The following is an 18,559-nucleotide window of genomic DNA, read 5'->3' as shown; positions in this document are numbered from 1 at the left end:
CAGCCAACTACTTGACTCTTGAGTTTTTCATTCGGGGTATGACTGCTTGTAGAGTATAGAGTACTTTGTCCCAAGCTTGAGGGACTGTGGTGTTGTTTTTGGAGCTATTTCTACACAGCAAGCTCTGCCACACCAGTGCTACTCCTCCCCCTAGAACCCCCAACCCAGATCGACACCCAGATCTAAGCAGACTCTGCACTCCTGCTCTGATCTGTCGCTTAATTCCTTCCACCAGGTGGGCCTGGAGCTGGAAGCAACAGCAGCTGAAGTTCTGTCCTCAGAGCTGCACCACCTCTGCTGCCTCCAGGCTGGTGGCTGAACTGCAAAGTCCTTTCACTCTGTACCCACAGCTTTTCCCACTAACCTTCTCTGTTGTCTTTGGTATTTGTGGGTTGAGAAGTTTGGTAACTGCCACAGCTCACTGATTCATGGCCCTAGGGCCTGTTAAGCCTGGTTCCTGGTCTTGTTGGTCTTGCCACGGCTCACTCTGGGCTTTGTTCCCCTCCGCTCCCAGCTCGGTGTGATAGACCTTACCCAGTGATCGTCCAGGCTGTCCTGGGCTGGAGCCCTGTTTCCCTCTGCTTTTTCATGGGTTCTGCAGTTCTAGAATTTGTTCAGAGCCATTTTGAATATGTTTTTGGAGGTACCTGGAGTGGGGGGAGGAACTCACGCAAGTCCTCACTTTCCAGCTGCCATCTTGGCTCTGCCCCTATTCCTAAGGTTTTAATCTGCTTTTGTAGAAAGAGTGGCCACACTGGTGAAACCATCAGTCTTTTCAAGTATTCAAACTAAGATGAATAAATAAAACTTAAGTTGTTTTTTTTAAATAATCAATTCTAATCCAATTGGTTGGTTGGTTGCTGTCCTTCATTCTCAGAGGACCAAAATGACATCACAATGTTGGAGTCAAGGTACAGTGTGTTTGACTGTGGCTGATCAGACCAGTATGAGCCCAGAAGGCTCTGTCACAGGTTAGGGACAAATAGTCCACATGAACATTTGGAGTGGAGATGGCTCCAAATTTCCTCATTTCACATGTCTTTTGGGCTACTGCAATTCTGCTTTACTCATAGAGTACAGTACCTTCTTTGATTGGGCCTCTCTGGGCATTAGTGTCTTCTTCTCTTAAAAAAAAGACAATATTATTTGTATGGCCTGATCTAGAAGGTCTGTTGAGAAAAATGTTTCATAAACCTTGAAGCAGTGAGTGGTGCTATGGATAGAGCCTTGGACCTGGATTCAGGAATACCATGGTTAAATCTTCATTCAGACTTGCTTATTGTGTGTCCCAGGGCAAGTCACTTAGGCTTCCTTTGTTTCAGTTTCTTTATCTATGTAATAGGGATAATAGCACCTAGCTCCTGGCATTCCAAGAGGATCCAGTGAGATAGTAGCTGGACATAGTAAGTGTTATATAAATGTTAGCTATTATTATTAATATCAGGTGAGGTGCTTCAGAAACATGATATACTACTGCTAAGATAATAATCTCAATTTCAGCACACTGTACTCAGGGCTTTACCACGTTCTTATTGGCTTTAGAGTTGTGTTTTATCTTATGACCTCTGCCAGATTGTAACTGCCACATCAGCTAGGAACACCCTTGATGTCTAACAGTACATTGCCTTAAATATTTGATGAATGAGTGAATGAATGAAAGAATAACAGCACAAGTCAATGAATGGAATATACTACAAGTACTTAAGATGTTCCTAGGGGTGATAGGTAATTATAGACTGATGTGATCAGGGAAAGTTTCTGTAGGAAGTAGTGTATGAACCTTGAAAGATGAATGGAATTTTGATAGGTGAAGGAGGGAAGTGCACTATAGACATGCTTAATTGTGGTGAACAAAAGGCTAAGGGTAGGAATGCAGAAGGTTTGTGCAGAGGAGGATAAGGGGATGAAGGTGGTTAAAGCTGAAGATTCATATGAAGTACAATTAAAAATAAAGTGGGAAAGGTAAATTGGGATCAGATTGCAGAGAGCCTGATGTCTTGATTCTGCCTATTAATAAAGTTGACTATTAAAGGCAAAAGGAATGTGGAAAGGGAATCTGGCATGAATAGGCCATTAAAAAGTTACACAACAGAGCACGTGTTTAGTGTAACATAATGTGATTTAGCTGTTGGTCACATCCTTTCCCATCCAAACCAACTTCAATGAAGTTTTAGACCATGGATTGTCCTTGACTTTCCTGTGATATAGTTCATAGGGTTCATAGGATTGTAGAAGGGACTGTAGATGTCTTCTAGTCCAACCACCTCATTTTATAGCTAAGAACACTTGGGCCCAAAATGCTTAAACAAAACACAGGTAGCAAGTGACAGGGTGGGGATTTGAATCTGGGATCTCTGACTTCAAAACTAGAGCTCCTTTCTGGGCAACCCACTGTCTTTCTGAATTTCATTTGCTAGCACTATGACTATATTCACATTGGGGGTCCTTAGTTTTTTATCTACTAAATTCTAATATGTATAAGACACTGTAATATGTATGAACCAGGGAAACAAAGTGGGGGAGGGGGAAGTACCTGTTCTTTTTAAATTTATTTTTATTTATTGCATTAAATATTTCCCAATTACATGGAAAAATGTTTAACAATCTTTTTTTAATAGAGTTGCAAATTCTCTCCCTGCCTCCTGCCACTGCCACCCCCACATTTAAAGGGCAAGAAATTTTATATTGATACTACATACAAAGTCATGAAAAATGTATTTCCATATTAGCCATGTTGCTAAATAAAAAAAATAAAATCAAATTTTAAAAAATAGAGTAAAAAAAAGTATGCTCCAACTGCATTCAGAGTTTATCAGTTCTCTCTCTCCCTGGAGGTAGATAGCATTTTTTATCTTGGGTCCTTTGGAATTCTCTTGGATCATTGTCTTGATCAGAGTAGTTAAGTCTTTCACAATTGATCATCCTTATAATATTACTGTTACTATGCACAACATTCTCCTGGTTTTGCTCACTTTGCAGAAGTTGATATGTCTTTCTAGGTTTGTTTTTTGTCTGAAACCATCCTGCACATAATAATATTCCATTACAGTCCTATACCATAACTTGTTAAGCCATTCCCCAATTGACGGATATCCTCTTAATTTTCAATTCCTTGCCATCACAAAAAGAGCTCCTAAAATATGTTTGTATAAATAGGTCATTTTCCACTTTCTCTTAACTCTTTCAGATACAGACCTAATAGGGACATTGCTAATTCAGAAGGTATGCACAATTTTATAGCCCTTTAGGCATAGTTCCAAAATTGTTCTCCAGAATGGTTGGATCAGTTCACAACTCCACAAACAGTGCATCAGTCTCAAGCTTTCCACATCCCTTCCAGTATTTGTCATTTTCCTTCTCTTTCATGTGAGTCAATCTGATTGGTGTGAGTTGGTATCTCAGACTTATTTTAATTTGTATTTCTCTAACCAATAGTGACTTAGAGAATTTTTCATCTGAGTATATATAGATTTAATTTCATCTTCTGCATACTGCTTGTTCATATCCTTTCATGATTTATCAAATGGGGAATGACTTGTATTCTTATCACTTTGACTCAGTTCTATATATATTGAGAAATGAGGTGTTTATCAGTAAAACTTGCTGTAAATTCTTTCCAGTTTCCTACCTTGCTTATAATCTTGAGTGCATTAGTTTTTTTCTGCAAAAAAAATAATTTAATGTAATAAAAATATCCATTTTATACCTCATAATGCTTTTTATTTCTTGTTTGGTCATAAATCCTTTCCTTATCCATAAATTCAACAGGTAAATTATACCATGCTCTCCAAATTTGTTTATGATATCATCCTTTATATCTAAATCATGTATGCATTTGACCGTATGTTGGTATACAGTGTAAGATGCTTGTTGGTCTATACCTAGTTTCTGCCAAACTGCTGTCCAGTTTCCCCAGCAATTTTTGTCAAATAGTGATTTCTTGTCCCAAAATCTTGAATCTTTGTGCTTGTCAGACATTAGGTTTCTATGGTCATTTATTACTATGTATTGTGCAATTAATCTATTCCATTGACCTGACACTCAATTTCTTGGCCATATGTATTAGGAGGGCAGAGTTTATAATCTCAAAGAGGATCATAAACATGTCTGAAACGTTCGGAATCGCCGGATATAAGAAACTCTCAAAGTAGAAGGTAGAAGAATCAAAACATTTATTTAGGCTCCACAGTAACCAACCCATGAACCAGCAACCCCATTTTGATATATTGATCAAAAGCTTCCAGGCCCAATAAGTACGCCTTGAAAGAGTAACCAGGAGGCTACAGAGAAGCATGATTGCGTAAAGCAAAATCATGTTTCCCCCTCTATGGTAATAAGATTACCCACTGGACTGAAGTCTTTGTTCAGCTTCCTCCCGTAGGTCAGCTCTGCTACTGGCAGCTCCTGCTTCAGCTGTGGCTGTGGCTGTAACTGTAGCTGTAACTGTCGCTGTAACTGTCGCTGTAACTGTCGCTGTAACTGTCGCTGTAACTGTCTCTGGCTCCAACCGGAAAAGGAAAAGAGGATCTTCAAGCTGTCCTCTCCCCTCTTATAGAGTTTTTTAACATCATCAAGCACCGCCTGAACGACCAGGGCCGATTGGTTCTTGACTTGGCCCCTCCCCCTAGCGTGGCCGTTAACACCTCCCCTCAGCCAGCCCCATGACTCATCACACAGGAAGTTGTCTGCTTCCTGGAATGCTCTTTGGGCTTCCTGCCCCGGAAGAGCAAGCCACAGTGTCCAGAGGCTCAATGAGGTAAGCTGAGTCATTCAAAGAAAACAAAGGCCATTCTGGCTACACTCCACCCCTTGTTATAGGATACATAATCTAATCAGCCATGTATCCTAGAACATACATTGTGATCCAATTACAAAGGAAACTAAAACATATCATTCATTATAAAGCAAAACATATCATTTGGTGACATTCCTAAATATTGGTTTACGATTCAAATGTGATCCACCCCTAGGTCCCAGCAAGATAATCTCTTCAATCAATCATCCCCAAAATAATTATTAATAATTCAAATGTCCACCCCTAAATCCTTGTATCCATTACATAGGATCAATAATATCATAACAATAAAACAACACAGCAAGGATAACACAAAATAAGTAAACAGAACACTATCATCATTTCCACCCCCCTTGAACGATTGGGGCTCAAAATCTTGGGGTGAGGGGTGAAGGTCTCATTTTCCATAGCTTCTTCATGCTGAAATTGGATGTAGAGATGGCCCTGCCCCCAAAAAGTCCCATTCCAGAGGTCATTTCTTTAACGAGCTGGCAGGAATTCCAAGAATGCTACATGCTTAGGCAGTCACCGGAAAGTGCAGGGTGCTTAAGCCTGAAGGAAACAAAACTAGCAACAAGGTTAGCCAAAACAAAGGACAAAAAGAATAGACAAGTATGGACTATAATTCTTCAAATAAAATCATCTCAAGTTTGGTTGAGATTTCAGTTATGCAAAGATCCAACATCAGAGCCAAACTCAGGTGGGAAATGTTTCTTTTCAAAAGGAACATAATGAGGAAGCCAAGAGGATCCCACCCTAGATAGAGACTAAGATTGTCCTCCCAGCCTTTCCCCAAATGTACAAGTTTTCATCCGTTAATCACACAAGGTCACCTTCAGTCTGAGTGGCTTGTGGGCTTGCAGGAGCAGTTCTTATTTCCCTATTTCTCGTGTTATCAAGTCCTCTATACATTCTGTATAATTCATTGGTTGGAATTCCATCTATCATTTCAAAACCTACCCCTGCTCTCAATAAAGCAGTAAACATTTCTTTCCTTGTTACTCTCCTTTGGCGCCAAGTTTGCTGGTTATTCACCCTTCTCTCTCGAGGAGATCTATCCCTTCCCCAGTCACCTAAGTCATGTAACTGTAAAATCTTATTTATCACTGTTGTAAGACGGCTCCCTACTTCTCCAAGTAATAAATTCAAAATTAGTTGTTTATAAGCAGGGGGAGCTGTCCTAATTATTAAATTCCTATGAGGCAGTTCCATTGGATCATTGTAATATTTGTCTGCAGTTCCTATCATAATGGCAGTCTTCATTACCTCCTCCTTTAGTCTCATGATACAATCTCTAAGTGAATACCAGGGTCTGTGCTCAGTGGGCCACATAGAATCAGTAGCATATCTCTTATTGCATCCCACAGCGGCTAATGCCAACAGAGTAGTCCTGCTATCACCATCTCCTTGCTGATGATGTTCCCTAAAAGCTTGTTGAACTAGAGGATCATGGCTGATACCTATGAATCTCATGCAGTCTGTCCTATCTACTGATATTCCACTGGCCCCTTGATCACTGAGTCTTACCATCCAAGATATCAATGGTTCTCCTATTCTTTGGCTGAATCTACTCAAAATATCTGTGACCTCTTGCGGTGAGAAATCTTCCTGAATTTCCCTTGTAACTGAATCTTCACCTCGGGTTTCTGTCTTCCTCCTTTGTATGGGTCGAGCCCTTGTCTGATCATTTAACCATCTCCTATGCTCTGTGTGAGGCACATCCTGAACCCCAGTAGTGTTTTGTGCCTCAGCCCCTAACATTGTCTCATTCTCTCCCCACTCACTTCCTCTGCCACCATGGCTAGGACGAAGCAGGCAGTCAGGCTCTTTCTGGGCTGGGTTGAAATGCACTCTGGGCTTTTTTGGTCTCCTGTTGCTCTTAGCCACATTAATAGAAAAGTTCTCATTTGAGTCAGTTTGGTCTCCTGCTATCTGAGATTCCCCTTCTTCCTGTGGGGTAGGAGTGCCCCCATGTCTTTCACTTAATCTCAATCTTTCGTATACTAACCGGTAGGCTGATAACACTATCCAGCTTTGCCTAGATAGTGATGCCCCTGACTTAATTCCAACTTCTCGTAAACACTTTTCCAAATCCCTAGGATCTCCTCTCCGTAGCCTTGGTTCCCAGTTTTCACAGGGTCCAGCTTTTTTAGCCAATTCTTTTGCTAGGGAGGAATAAAATGGATCCTCCCATCCTGGGATATTCATCTCTTCCTCTGGAATTGTTCTGCTTCTAAATAGAGATCTTATACCTAGCGATCCCATCCTGGTCGCCAAATGTATTAGGAGGGCAGAGTTTATAATCTCAAAGAGGATCATAAACATGTCTGAAACGTTCGGAATCGCCGGATATAAGAAACTCTCAAAGTAGAAGGTAGAAGAATCAAAACATTTATTTAGGCTCCACAGTAACCAACCCATGAACCAGCAACCCCATTTTGATATATTGATCAAAAGCTTCCAGGCCCAATAAGTACGCCTTGAAAGAGTAACCAGGAGGCTACAGAGAAGCATGATTGCGTAAAGCAAAATCATGTTTCCCCCTCTATGGTAATAAGATTACCCACTGGACTGAAGTCTTTGTTCAGCTTCCTCCCGTAGGTCAGCTCTGCTACTGGCAGCTCCTGCTTCAGCTGTGGCTGTGGCTGTAACTGTAGCTGTAACTGTCGCTGTAACTGTCGCTGTAACTGTCGCTGTAACTGTCTCTGGCTCCAACCGGAAAAGGAAAAGAGGATCTTCAAGCTGTCCTCTCCCCTCTTATAGAGTTTTTTAACATCATCAAGCACCGCCTGAACGACCAGGGCCGATTGGTTCTTGACTTGGCCCCTCCCCCTAGCGTGGCCGTTAACACCTCCCCTCAGCCAGCCCCATGACTCATCACACAGGAAGTTGTCTGCTTCCTGGAATGCTCTTTGGGCTTCCTGCCCCGGAAGAGCAAGCCACAGTGTCCAGAGGCTCAATGAGGTAAGCTGAGTCATTCAAAGAAAACAAAGGCCATTCTGGCTACACCATATCAGATTGATGACTTTTGATGATTACCACTTTGGAATACAGTTTGAGATCTGGTACTGCCAGGTCACCTTTGTTCACATATATTTTCTTCATTGATTCCCTTTATATTCTTGATCTTTTGTTTTTCTGGGGGAATTTTGTTATTATTGTAGATGATATAATGCTATACTTAGAGAATCCTAGAGAATCAAATAAAAGAAATAGTTGAAATAATTAACAACTTCAACAAAGTTACAGTATGTAAAATAAATCCACATAAATCATCAGCATTTCTGCATGTTACCAACAAAATCCAGATGGAAGAGATAGAAAGAGAAACCCCATTTAAAACAACTGCAGACAATGTAAATAATTGGGACTTTACCTGCCAAGGCACAATTAAAAAAGACTTTTCACACAAATAAAGCCAGAGCTAAATGATTGGAGAAATATTAATTGCTAATGAGTAGGGCAAGCCAATATAAAAAAATGACAATTCTACCTAAATTATTTTACTTATTCAATACTATACCAATACAATTACCAAAATAAAAATAGTTTACAGAGCTAGAAAAAATAATACCAAAAGTGATACTGTTCCTCAGGGCCTTCTTGGTATAAGAAGTGATAATACCCCTCAGAGCTTCCACTCTCTCTTGAACAAATGTGTTCCTCCCTGCCTTTGAACTATGACCAAGAAGTACATACGGACAATAAATAGAGTCATCAAACAGCGTCTGATTCTGTGTCCAGTGCTAGCACGAATCCCCTGCAGTCTCTTTCCAACTAACTGCAAGGTCCACTTACCTTCTCCAATGTAAGAATTCCCCAAACTTTTGCTTCTGTCACTACTACTTTGTCTCACCACTGGTGTTTTATCCACACAAGCTCTGGGTCAGCCTCTTCCCCCTTGTCACAGATCTCTCTTTCCAGCCTCTTATGTTGTCTTGGGTTGGAATAATGTCTCACTGAGTGTTTGTTGGTTCTGTCATTCCAGAATTTGATTTGGTGTTTGGAGAGGAATGTTGGGAGAGCTCAGCTGAGCACTTTTTCTATGCTGCCATCTTGACTCCACCTCCAGAAGTCCAGTCCATGTTCTTAAGGAACTCACATTCTTCCACCTACCATGCAGGGGTGTTGGAAAAAGAATGCTTATAAAACCATCACATGTTGCAGCAAAGTCGTTAAGTCCCTACTATGTGTCGGGCGCTGTATTACATACTTTACACATTTTATTTCTTTTGATCCTCACAAGAAACCTGGGGGAGAGATACTATTATTATTCACATTTTACAACTGAGGCTACTAAGGCAGACAGAGATAACATGATTTATCCAGGGCCAGCAGCTAGTAATTGTCTGACACTAGGTAATTAATAAATGTTTATCAAAGGAAGGAGTGAATTAATAAAAATTAGGTGTCCTGTTGCCATTGAGGACCCCAGAATCCCAGAATGTCTCCTGGTATAACTTGTGACAGTCCAGCAGTACCCTCAAGAATCTTACTTCTCCTTTTTCCACAACCATATGAGCTCATAGTTCCAATAGTTAGACTATGAACCAAACAACCACTTGATATCAAGCCAGGAAGCTCCAGGGCAAAGGGGGGCTTTTTAGTCCCATAAAAGAGCAAGGGTTGCAGCTTGTAACATGTATGAGCTCACCCACTGTGGATGAGAGAATTGTACTAACCTCAATGGCTTATAACAATGGGGTGAATTGACTACAAGGCAATTTGAAGCTTCTAAATGTTTGGGAGCCCAATTGGAACCAACAGGAAGTTGTTTTTTCATCATTGCTAGTTTTGGGGTTTTTTTAGAGTCCAATTTTTCCAGCAAACAGAAAAAGGAAGGTTCCACATCTTGGGCATTCACTAAAGTGTTCTTTGAAAGGAGCCTGCACAAAATATGGCATAAAAGCCTAAATTCACAACCTGCTGATTGGAAATTTCATACAATCCCATATTTAGAGTATAAAGGGACCTTTGTGGCTATCAATACCAGCCGTTTCATTTTACAGATCAGGAAACTAAGGCACAAAGAAGTTAAGTGCCTTGCCCAAAGTCATACAGATACTAAGTGGCAGGGATGTAATTTGAACCAATTTTCTCTGACTCTAAATTTAATGTCCTTTACGTTATGCCATGTTAACCTCCAAGTATATGCCCTTCAAAATATGTTTGTTCAGTCATGACTCTGCTTCTCTGCTCTGACATGAGTTTACTACCCTAAGCTTTCCACTCTAATTTTTAAATGAAACTATTGCTGAGTAACATAATTGTTAAAGGCAACTCAATGAAACCATTATTTTTTTGTCTGGTGACATGATGAGGTGGCCAGGATATGAGAAAGATAGAAGTAAAATGAGTAGATTTGTTGTGCATAACTGCTTATTGGATACCAGAGTTCTCAGTTTCTTCATTTCAAAATAAGAACATTAAACCAGAAGAAAGCTAGTATCCCCTCCAGAACAACCTCTTAAAATGCTTCTAATCCTGAGAGGCTGACATGTAGGGCTTCACTGAGGAGAAGATTCAGAATTAGATATGCTTTGTCCAAAAAATGCTCCTTTTCTCACATCTAAGAAATATTAGATATGTGAAAAGGAAAACTTTCTCAAAGTGATATGTTCGTGACCAATGTAAAAAAAATCCAAACAAGTTTTTGCTTATCTTCATTTTAATGTGTATTTTTTTTTTACAACAGGTCTTTTTGTGATGACAAAGATCTAGATTCTACTAGGGGACCCATCTTTTGAAAAATGGCAGAAGAAATTAAAATAAAAATTTATTTAACTGTTTTTTTTAAGAACAAAAAGGGTAGGTTAAAAAAAAAAAAGCCTGACAAGGCTTGTATGAACTGAACAAAGTAAAAAAAAAATCAGAATGATGTATGTAATAACAACATAGCAAAGTTAATTAACTTTGAAAGATTTAGAATGTATGCCTAGAGACAGAACCAAGATGGCAGAGTAAAAGCAGGGACTTGTTTGGGCTCCACCAAATTCCACCAAATACTTGTAAAAAAAGTGACCCTAAACAAATTCTAGAGTTACAGAACCCACAAAAATCACAGAGTGAAAGAAGTATCCAAAACAAGATAGCCTGGAAGGTCAGAGGGAGGGATCTATTGCACCTTGCTGGGACCACAGTGCAGCCCAGCAAGGGTACCACCAGCACAGACCAGCCCTGAGCCGATCAGGCAGAGCAGGCCTCAGGGCATCGAATCACTGGCAGCTGCAGCAGTTTCCAGAGTTCTCAACCCCAAAACGCCAAAGACAACTTAGTAGGTCAGTAGGAAAACTGTTGGACTGAGTGAGAGAAGAGCACGATCTGGCCCTAGACCCAGGCAGAGGAGGTGACTTCAGCAGTGGCAGCAGTGCTGCTTCCAAAGCTCCAGACTGATCAGAGTGGAAGTACAGGGATCACTTTGGTGGCACTAAGGCAGGATTCTCTTGCTTTACCATGCTTGGATCTGGGTCTCAGTCCTGGGTGGCAGTCTTGGGGGTGAGGAAGAGTGCTGATGTGGCAGAGCTTCTGGTGGCTGTGCAGGAGGATTCCTCCTTGCAGTTCCAAGGTAAAAAGGAGTGCTTAAGGTCACCCACAGATCAGAGCACAACCCAGGGGAGGAGTAAATACCTCTCCTTGAATCATACCACCTCAGAAGAATTGAAAATTTATAGGTGCCTAGAAGTAACTCTGAAAACAGTTACACAAAACACCTGAAGCTTGGGACAGAGCACTCTGCACTCTGGAAGCAGAGTCATACCTTGACAAAGAGCTCAAAGGTCAAGTAATTGGCAGGGAAAAGGAGCAGACAACATAAAAACACTCAGACTATAGAATCTTACTTTGGTGACAAAGAAGATCAAAACATACAGCCAGAAGAAGACAACAAAGTCAAAGATCATACATCCAAGGCCTCCAAGAAAAAAATATAAATTGGTCACAGGCCATGGAAGAGCTCAAAAAGGATTTAGAAAATCAAGTAAGAGAAGTAGAGGAAAATTGGGAAAAGAAATGAGAGTGGTGCAAGAAAACCATGAAAAAAGAGTCAACAGCTTGCTAAAGGAGACCCAACTAAATATCGAAGAAAATAACACCTTAAAAAATAGACTAACTCAAATGGCAAAACAGGTCCAAAAAGCCAATGAGGAGAAGAATGCCTTGAAAAGCAGAATTGGCCAAATGGAAAAGGAGGTCCAAAAGCTCAATGAAGAAAAGTATTCCTTAAAAATTAGAATGAAGCAAATGGGTGCTAATTTATGAGAAATCAAGAAACTATAAAACAGGACCAAAATAATGAAAAAGTAGAAGACAATGTGAAATATCTCATTGGAAATACCACTGACTGGGAAAATAGATCCAAGAAAGATAATTTAAAAATTATTGGACTACCTGAAATCGATGATCAAAAAGAAGAGCATAAATATCATCTTTGAAGAGATTATCAAGGAAAACTTCCCTGATATTCTAGAACCAAAGGTTAAAATAGAAATGGAAAGACCCACCCATTGCCTCTTGAAAAAGATCCAAAAAAGGATCCACTCATCACCTGTTGAAAAAGATCCAAAAGGAAAACTCCTAGGTATATTGTAGCCAAATTCCAGAGTTCCCAGGTCAAGTAGAAAATATTGCAAGTAGCCAGACAGAAACAATTTAAGTATTGTGGAAACAATCAGGATAACATGAGATTTAGCAGCTTCTATATTAAAGGATAGAAGAACCTGAAATATGATATTCTAGAGGTCAAAAGAGCTAGGACTAAAACCAAGAATCACCTACCCAGGAAAACTAAGTATAATACTTCGGGGGGAAAAATGAATATTCAATGAAATAGAGTACTTTCAAGCATTCTTGATGAAATTACCAGAGCTGAATAGAAAATTTAAGTTTCAAATACAAGAATCAAGAGAAGCATGAAAAGGTAAAAAGAAAGAGAAATCATAAGGGATTTAGTAAAGTTGAGCTGTTTTCATTCCTATGTGGAAAGATTATATTTGGAACTCATGAGAACTTTCTCAATATTAGGGGAGTTGAAGGGAATATACATCTATATAGACAGAGGGCACATGGTGAGTTGAATATGAAATTATGGTATGAAAAATAAAATTAAGGGGTGAGAATGGAATATATTGGAAGAGGGAGAAAAGGAGAGAAAGAATAGGGCAAATTATCTCACATAGAAGAGGCAAGAAGAAGCTGTTATAATGGAATGGAAGAGGGGGGAGGTGAAAGAGAATGATTAAGCTTAAGGAGGGAATAACATACACACTTAATTGGGAATCTTACCCTACAGGAAAGTAGGAAGGAAGGAGATAAGAGCAGGGAGATGATAGAAGGGAGGGCAGATTGAGGGAGAGGGTAGTCAGAAGCAAACACTTTTGAAAAAGGACAGGGTCAAAGGAGAAAACAGAATAAATGGGGGCGCGGGATAGGATGGAGGGAAATATAGTTAATCTTTCATAACATGACTATTATGGAAATATTTTGCATAATGATACATGTATAACCTATATGGAATTGCTTGCCTTCTCAGTGAGTGTCAGTGGGGAGGGAAGAAGGGAGAGAATTTGGAACTCAAAATTTTAAAAACAAATGTTAAGCGCCCCCTCCCCCTGGCCTAGGCGGGGAGCCTCGGCCCAGCCCGGCCCGGCCCGGCCATGCCTCCGCCCCCCAAGCGGGCCCGGGAGACGGCCGAGCTGGAGCAGCAGCGGCGCCAGGAGCAGAAGCGGTGCCGGCGGGACGCGCAGCAGAGGCAGCAGCTGCAGCACCTCGAGTCCTTGCACATGAAGATCCCATGTACGACATTATAAGGGAGAATAAGCGTCATGAAAAAGATGTGAGGATACAACAGTTAAAGAAGCTACTAGAGGATTCTACCTCCGATGAAGATGGCAGTACTTCTAGCTCCTCAGAATGTAAGGAGAAGCACAAGAGAAAGAAGAAGAAGGAGAAACATAAGAAGAGGAAAAAGGAGAAGAAAAAGAAAAAGAAAAAAAAGCACAAATCTAAGTCAAATGAAAGTTCAAATTCTGACTAAAAAGTAGTTTTCTTTTAATCCACCTTGTTACTGCAGAATCATAGCTGAATGTCATAGTTACTAAAGGAGAAGTAACCACAAAAGGGCCTCAGTTGACAGAAAAAGGAACCAAGAAATGTGTGTCATTAGCATCACTTCTGTGGCATTTTGCTCTTGCTGCCAACAGTGATGAATTCCACATGATGTTGAGTTGCTTATATGCCACACTACAGGATTCTTGTTGTCATCTTCCCTCATTACTGTAGTTTGTGATAAAATTTTTTAAGAAAATCAAGCATAAGATATGAAGACATTCTAGGCATTTCCAAAAGAGATACCCCCATGAAAGCAGAGGGTTAGTTGGGCTGTAGGCCGACTTACTTGAAAATTCTACATCTTCAGCAGTTGCAAGTGAATGCTATCAAGTGTTGAATAATAAAACTTAGTTGTCTCAGACTTTAATTAAAGTGAACGTTCTTGCTGCAGACAAAAAACTTGTTTGAATTATAATGGTGGTACATGGAAAAAGGCAACTCTATGAAATATCTTCATTGTAATCATTTTGTTTTGGAATTTGACCCTGCACTAAAAGAACTACTAAAAGAAGATATTCAGGAAAAATTATTTTTCAATAAGCAAAAATCCTTCTCCTCTCCCTGCCACCCCAACTTACTCTCCACAATACTGAACAAAAGTAAAACAAAACCCATTAAAACATATACTTAAGCAAAAAAAAAAATAAATAAAAAAAAAACAAATGTTAAAAGTTGCTTTTAAATGCAACCAGGAAATAAGATATACAGGAAATGGGCTGTAGAAATCACTCTTGCCCTACAATAAAGTAAGGGGGAAGGGAATGGGGGTGGGGTGATAGAAGGCAGGACAGCCTGGAGAAAGAGGTATTCAGAATACATGCCATCTTGGGTGAGGGGTGAGGAGAGAGATGGGGAGAAAATTTGTAACTCAAAATCCTGTGGAAATGAATGTTGAAAACTAAAAATAAATAAAGTAATCTTTTAAAAAAATGTGTGCCTAATTTAATGGCCAACCATGATTCCAGAGGACCAATTATGGTTTGTGCTGTTCACTGCTCAACAGAGAGGTGTTGGATTCAAGATACAGAATGAGATATATATTTTTGGACATGAACCATGTAGGAATTCATTTTACTAGACTATGATTATTTGTTACAAGTATTTTGTATTTTTTCCTTCTAAATTTTTTTCTGAATTCTAAATTGACTAAATGAAATAAAATGCATTTGAATAATTTTCCCATTTAAATATCTAAAGTAGCTTGAATTATTATAGTTGTGAGTCTTTGGAAATAAGATTTGAAAATGTAAATGTTGACAGATCTTTAACTGCAGTAGGACTACAAAAATGCTTATAGAATTACTGTACAATTGTGTTTACATTATGAGTGGAAGCATGTTCCTAAACACATTCATGTTTAAGCACCTAAAAACACAAAATATAGTATATCTGAACATCAAATAGAGAGAAGCTATGGGGTATTATAGAAGTTCCCAATATTGAGAACAGATGACCTATGTTCAATATATTACATTGCAACTGATATTGGATATTTCAAACACTTCAGAGCTTAAGTTTCCTATCTGTAATTAGTTCAGTACTTCTAAATATCCATGACATCACTAGTATGAACACTTACTTAACTAAGATATTTTACCCTCTTTTAGCTTAGTAAATGAGAGGAGTCTAAGAAACAGATAAAGATGGAACAATTTTGCCAAGATTTTCATAGTGACTTCTCTCCATTAACAATGACAATGGAACTCCCACATTAAGGAAAGAAAGGGAATAAACATTTATTAAGTGCTTACCATACACCAGGCACTCTATTAAATGCTTTACAAATATATTATTTGATTCTTAAAACAATCCTTGAAGGTTGGTGCTAGGTTGATGCTATCATCATTCCCATTTTAAAATTGAAGGAGTTAGCTTCCTGGTTAACCCTCCAGACATGTGGGGTGGGGGAGCCTCGAGGAGGAGCCCCAGGGAGAGGGTGCAGCTTTTGGAGAGGAGGACTCAGATGATTCTGCTACCTGGAGAAAGAGAGGACTCTTTGGCACTTAAGTATTAGGCTTCAACACCAGGGTTGGGAGAGATAAAAAGGGATCTTTAGACCTGGGGTTACTTAAACTATGGCCCCTGGGTCTCTTCCATTTTGACAACTGTCATTTAGTTTGGGTACCATTTTCAGTGAGTGTTGAAAATTTTTCGTGTTTGCAATGCTTTGATGAGGCAGCTACATGGAAGTGTTGAAAGAAAGGAAATTCGAAGATCATCACCTAAGGCCAACAAGATTTTCAGGTACAGGAAAAAGACTTATGGCTGTAAAATCCTGGCAGAACCTCATTTTACCAAAACCTTTAAAAATGAAGGCCCAGGAGCAGAGGACTCCTTTCTTCCAGAGGGTGCTTTTCTTCTCTCCAGTCTTTATTTACTGAGGATGTGGAGCACACTTTTCACTATAATGCTTTTCTTTGGGCTCGGTGTACCATTAACACCAGAACAGCGTACATGAAGCATGCGTGGAAGGAATGTCTGTTAGCAGAGCCAGATGTGTATGTTTTAGCTCCACATTTAGATCTGTTGAATCACAGCCTGGGAGTACAGACCTCCAAATCAAGCCTTCCTTTGTGACAAAGAAAAATAACCAAGCAAAGTCATCCAGTTCCATGAAGTTGTCCAACAATATATACAATACTCAATCTGAGCAATTCCCTGTCTCTATGAAATGAAGGGAGAGGGGTAAAATCAGCATTTAATGAAGAAACTAATTGTTATGAAATTAGGGCTACTTCAAGTTGTAAAAAATATGATGAACTGTTCACCTGCCATGGCCTTCATGATAACCACAGACTGCTTTCAGAACAGGATTCGTTGCCATCTATAATCCACATAGTGCTGTTTATATATCAATGGATAACCTTGTTGATCAACTTCCTTCATTGGACAAACAGATGAACAAGAAGATTTCCCTTTTAAAGGAGCATGGCTTTTCAGAATGTGGAAATTAAGACTCAGAGATGTGAAGAGACTAGTTCAAGGCCACACAGCTGGAATTTAACTTTTGGATGGAATGGGCCATCTTAGAGACAGCTTATAGCCCTTAAGTTATTATGTCTTGGAGAAGATGAATTTACATGCTGAGAGAAAGTGCTTCTTGGTGAAGTAATTTCAAGCAGAAAAGAATGGAAGAGTTTGATTTTGTCTAGAAAAAATATGCTCTCATTACATAGAAGAGGCCAAAACTACAGTTCAGGTTTCCCATATTAAGGACAAGGAAGCAGCCCAGAAAGACCAGTTAATTTTGGTAGAGAATTTGTGGGTAGAAGGACTAAGGCTTCTTCAAGTGTCTGCAGATATTCTAGAGACTTTGCACCAAGAAACCACCTGACCTGCTGAGAACTATTTCCTCAACCCCTGTGGTGTGTGACTTTTTCCAGGTTGCATGGTTCCTTTGATTATGAGTTTTTTGGATCTTCTGTTTGCAAAAACATCAGCCCTTCAGCAAGCATTTAAGTACTTGTTCCAATCTCTCTGTTCAGTGCTGAGAGCACAAATATAAAAGAATGATAGTCCCTGCCCTTAGGGAAGACACGTTCTACTGGGGGATTAAAAGATGTTCATAGATAAGTAAATATTCAGTTCATATAAAATATTTATTTGGGAAGCTGCTGGAAAGGGGCACTAGCAACTGGGTGAATCAAGAAAAGCCTCTTGAAAGAGGTGGCTAAGCAGAGCTTTGAAAGGGTTTAGAAGCTGCAAAAGTACAAGAAAGGAAGAAGACCATTGTAGGCATGGGATGATAGCTGGGGAAAAGATGGAGAGGCAGGAGATTGAGTAAGATGTCATACATACGCAATATCATGAATGGCCAGGAAGAGAGCTGATGTGGCCAGAGTAATGCGGAATCAGCCTAGAAACATAGGCGGCATTAACATTGTGAAGGGATTAAAGAAACCTGATCCACAGACATCCACTTGTGTTCAACTCTTTGCTACCACTTAAAAACAGATACACAATATACATATATTACCAGCATAGTAAATATTTTATTATGTTAATTGATTATTCCATTAACATATTAATTATACTAAGTATTTGTATAATATTAATATATTTATGATATTAACATGATAGATTGCCATACAATAAAATTAAATATATTAAATATAATGAATATATAATAAAAAGAACTGGATTGAGAGTATATATAATGATATTACACATCATTATATGTTATACACAATAATAACTGAATGGATGATAATCTATAATAATATACTAATATTATACTGACATAATATTAATAAATAAGAACTGAAACCCTATATATGTATGTATATACATACATTTATATACATATATGTTATATACAGACAGAAAATATTGGTCTTTGTGCCTTTAGAATAAGACTTATACAGACAGTGATTATAATAATATAAACAAAAATATTTGAAAGTCACACAAATTCTGATTAATTAGAATGATCAGTCTTGGCCCGTGAGAACAGATGATGAAGCACATGTTCCTCTTCTTGGTAGGGAGTTAAGATACTCTGAATGTAGATGTGGACATGTGCCATCAAATGCAGCTGGTTTTGCCCGTATTTTTTATATTGTAAAATATGGTCTAGTGAGGTATTATGTTGGGAAATGACTGTTCTATTAAAAAGTATGTCTTATACACACACACACACACACACACACACACACACAC

General features: G+C 39.2%; 1 protein-coding gene and 1 pseudogene across 1 annotated transcript; both read left to right on the top strand.

The window, feature by feature from the left end:
• The first annotated feature begins 1,870 nt into the window (after window positions 1-1,870).
• LOC118841444 (protein PXR1-like) lies at window positions 1,871-14,159 on the top strand. The gene is made up of 3 exons (XM_036748851.1): window positions 1,871-1,962; window positions 3,188-3,222; window positions 13,411-14,159. The coding sequence occupies exons 1-3, from the start codon at window positions 1,871-1,873 to the stop codon at window positions 13,824-13,826; spliced, it is 543 nt and encodes a 180-aa protein (XP_036604746.1). The 3' UTR covers window positions 13,827-14,159.
• A 1,924-nt stretch (window positions 14,160-16,083) lies between these two features.
• LOC118841440 lies at window positions 16,084-17,234 on the top strand (annotated as a pseudogene).
• Window positions 17,235-18,559: the final 1,325 nt, after the last annotated feature.

The sequence above is a fragment of the Trichosurus vulpecula genome, chromosome 3, assembly GCF_011100635.1.
Source record: "Trichosurus vulpecula isolate mTriVul1 chromosome 3, mTriVul1.pri, whole genome shotgun sequence".
In the NCBI taxonomy this organism is placed as follows: Eukaryota; Metazoa; Chordata; class Mammalia; order Diprotodontia; family Phalangeridae; genus Trichosurus; species Trichosurus vulpecula.
Note: the sequence above shows the minus strand (reverse complement) of the source record. Positions and strands in the feature narration are given on the sequence as shown.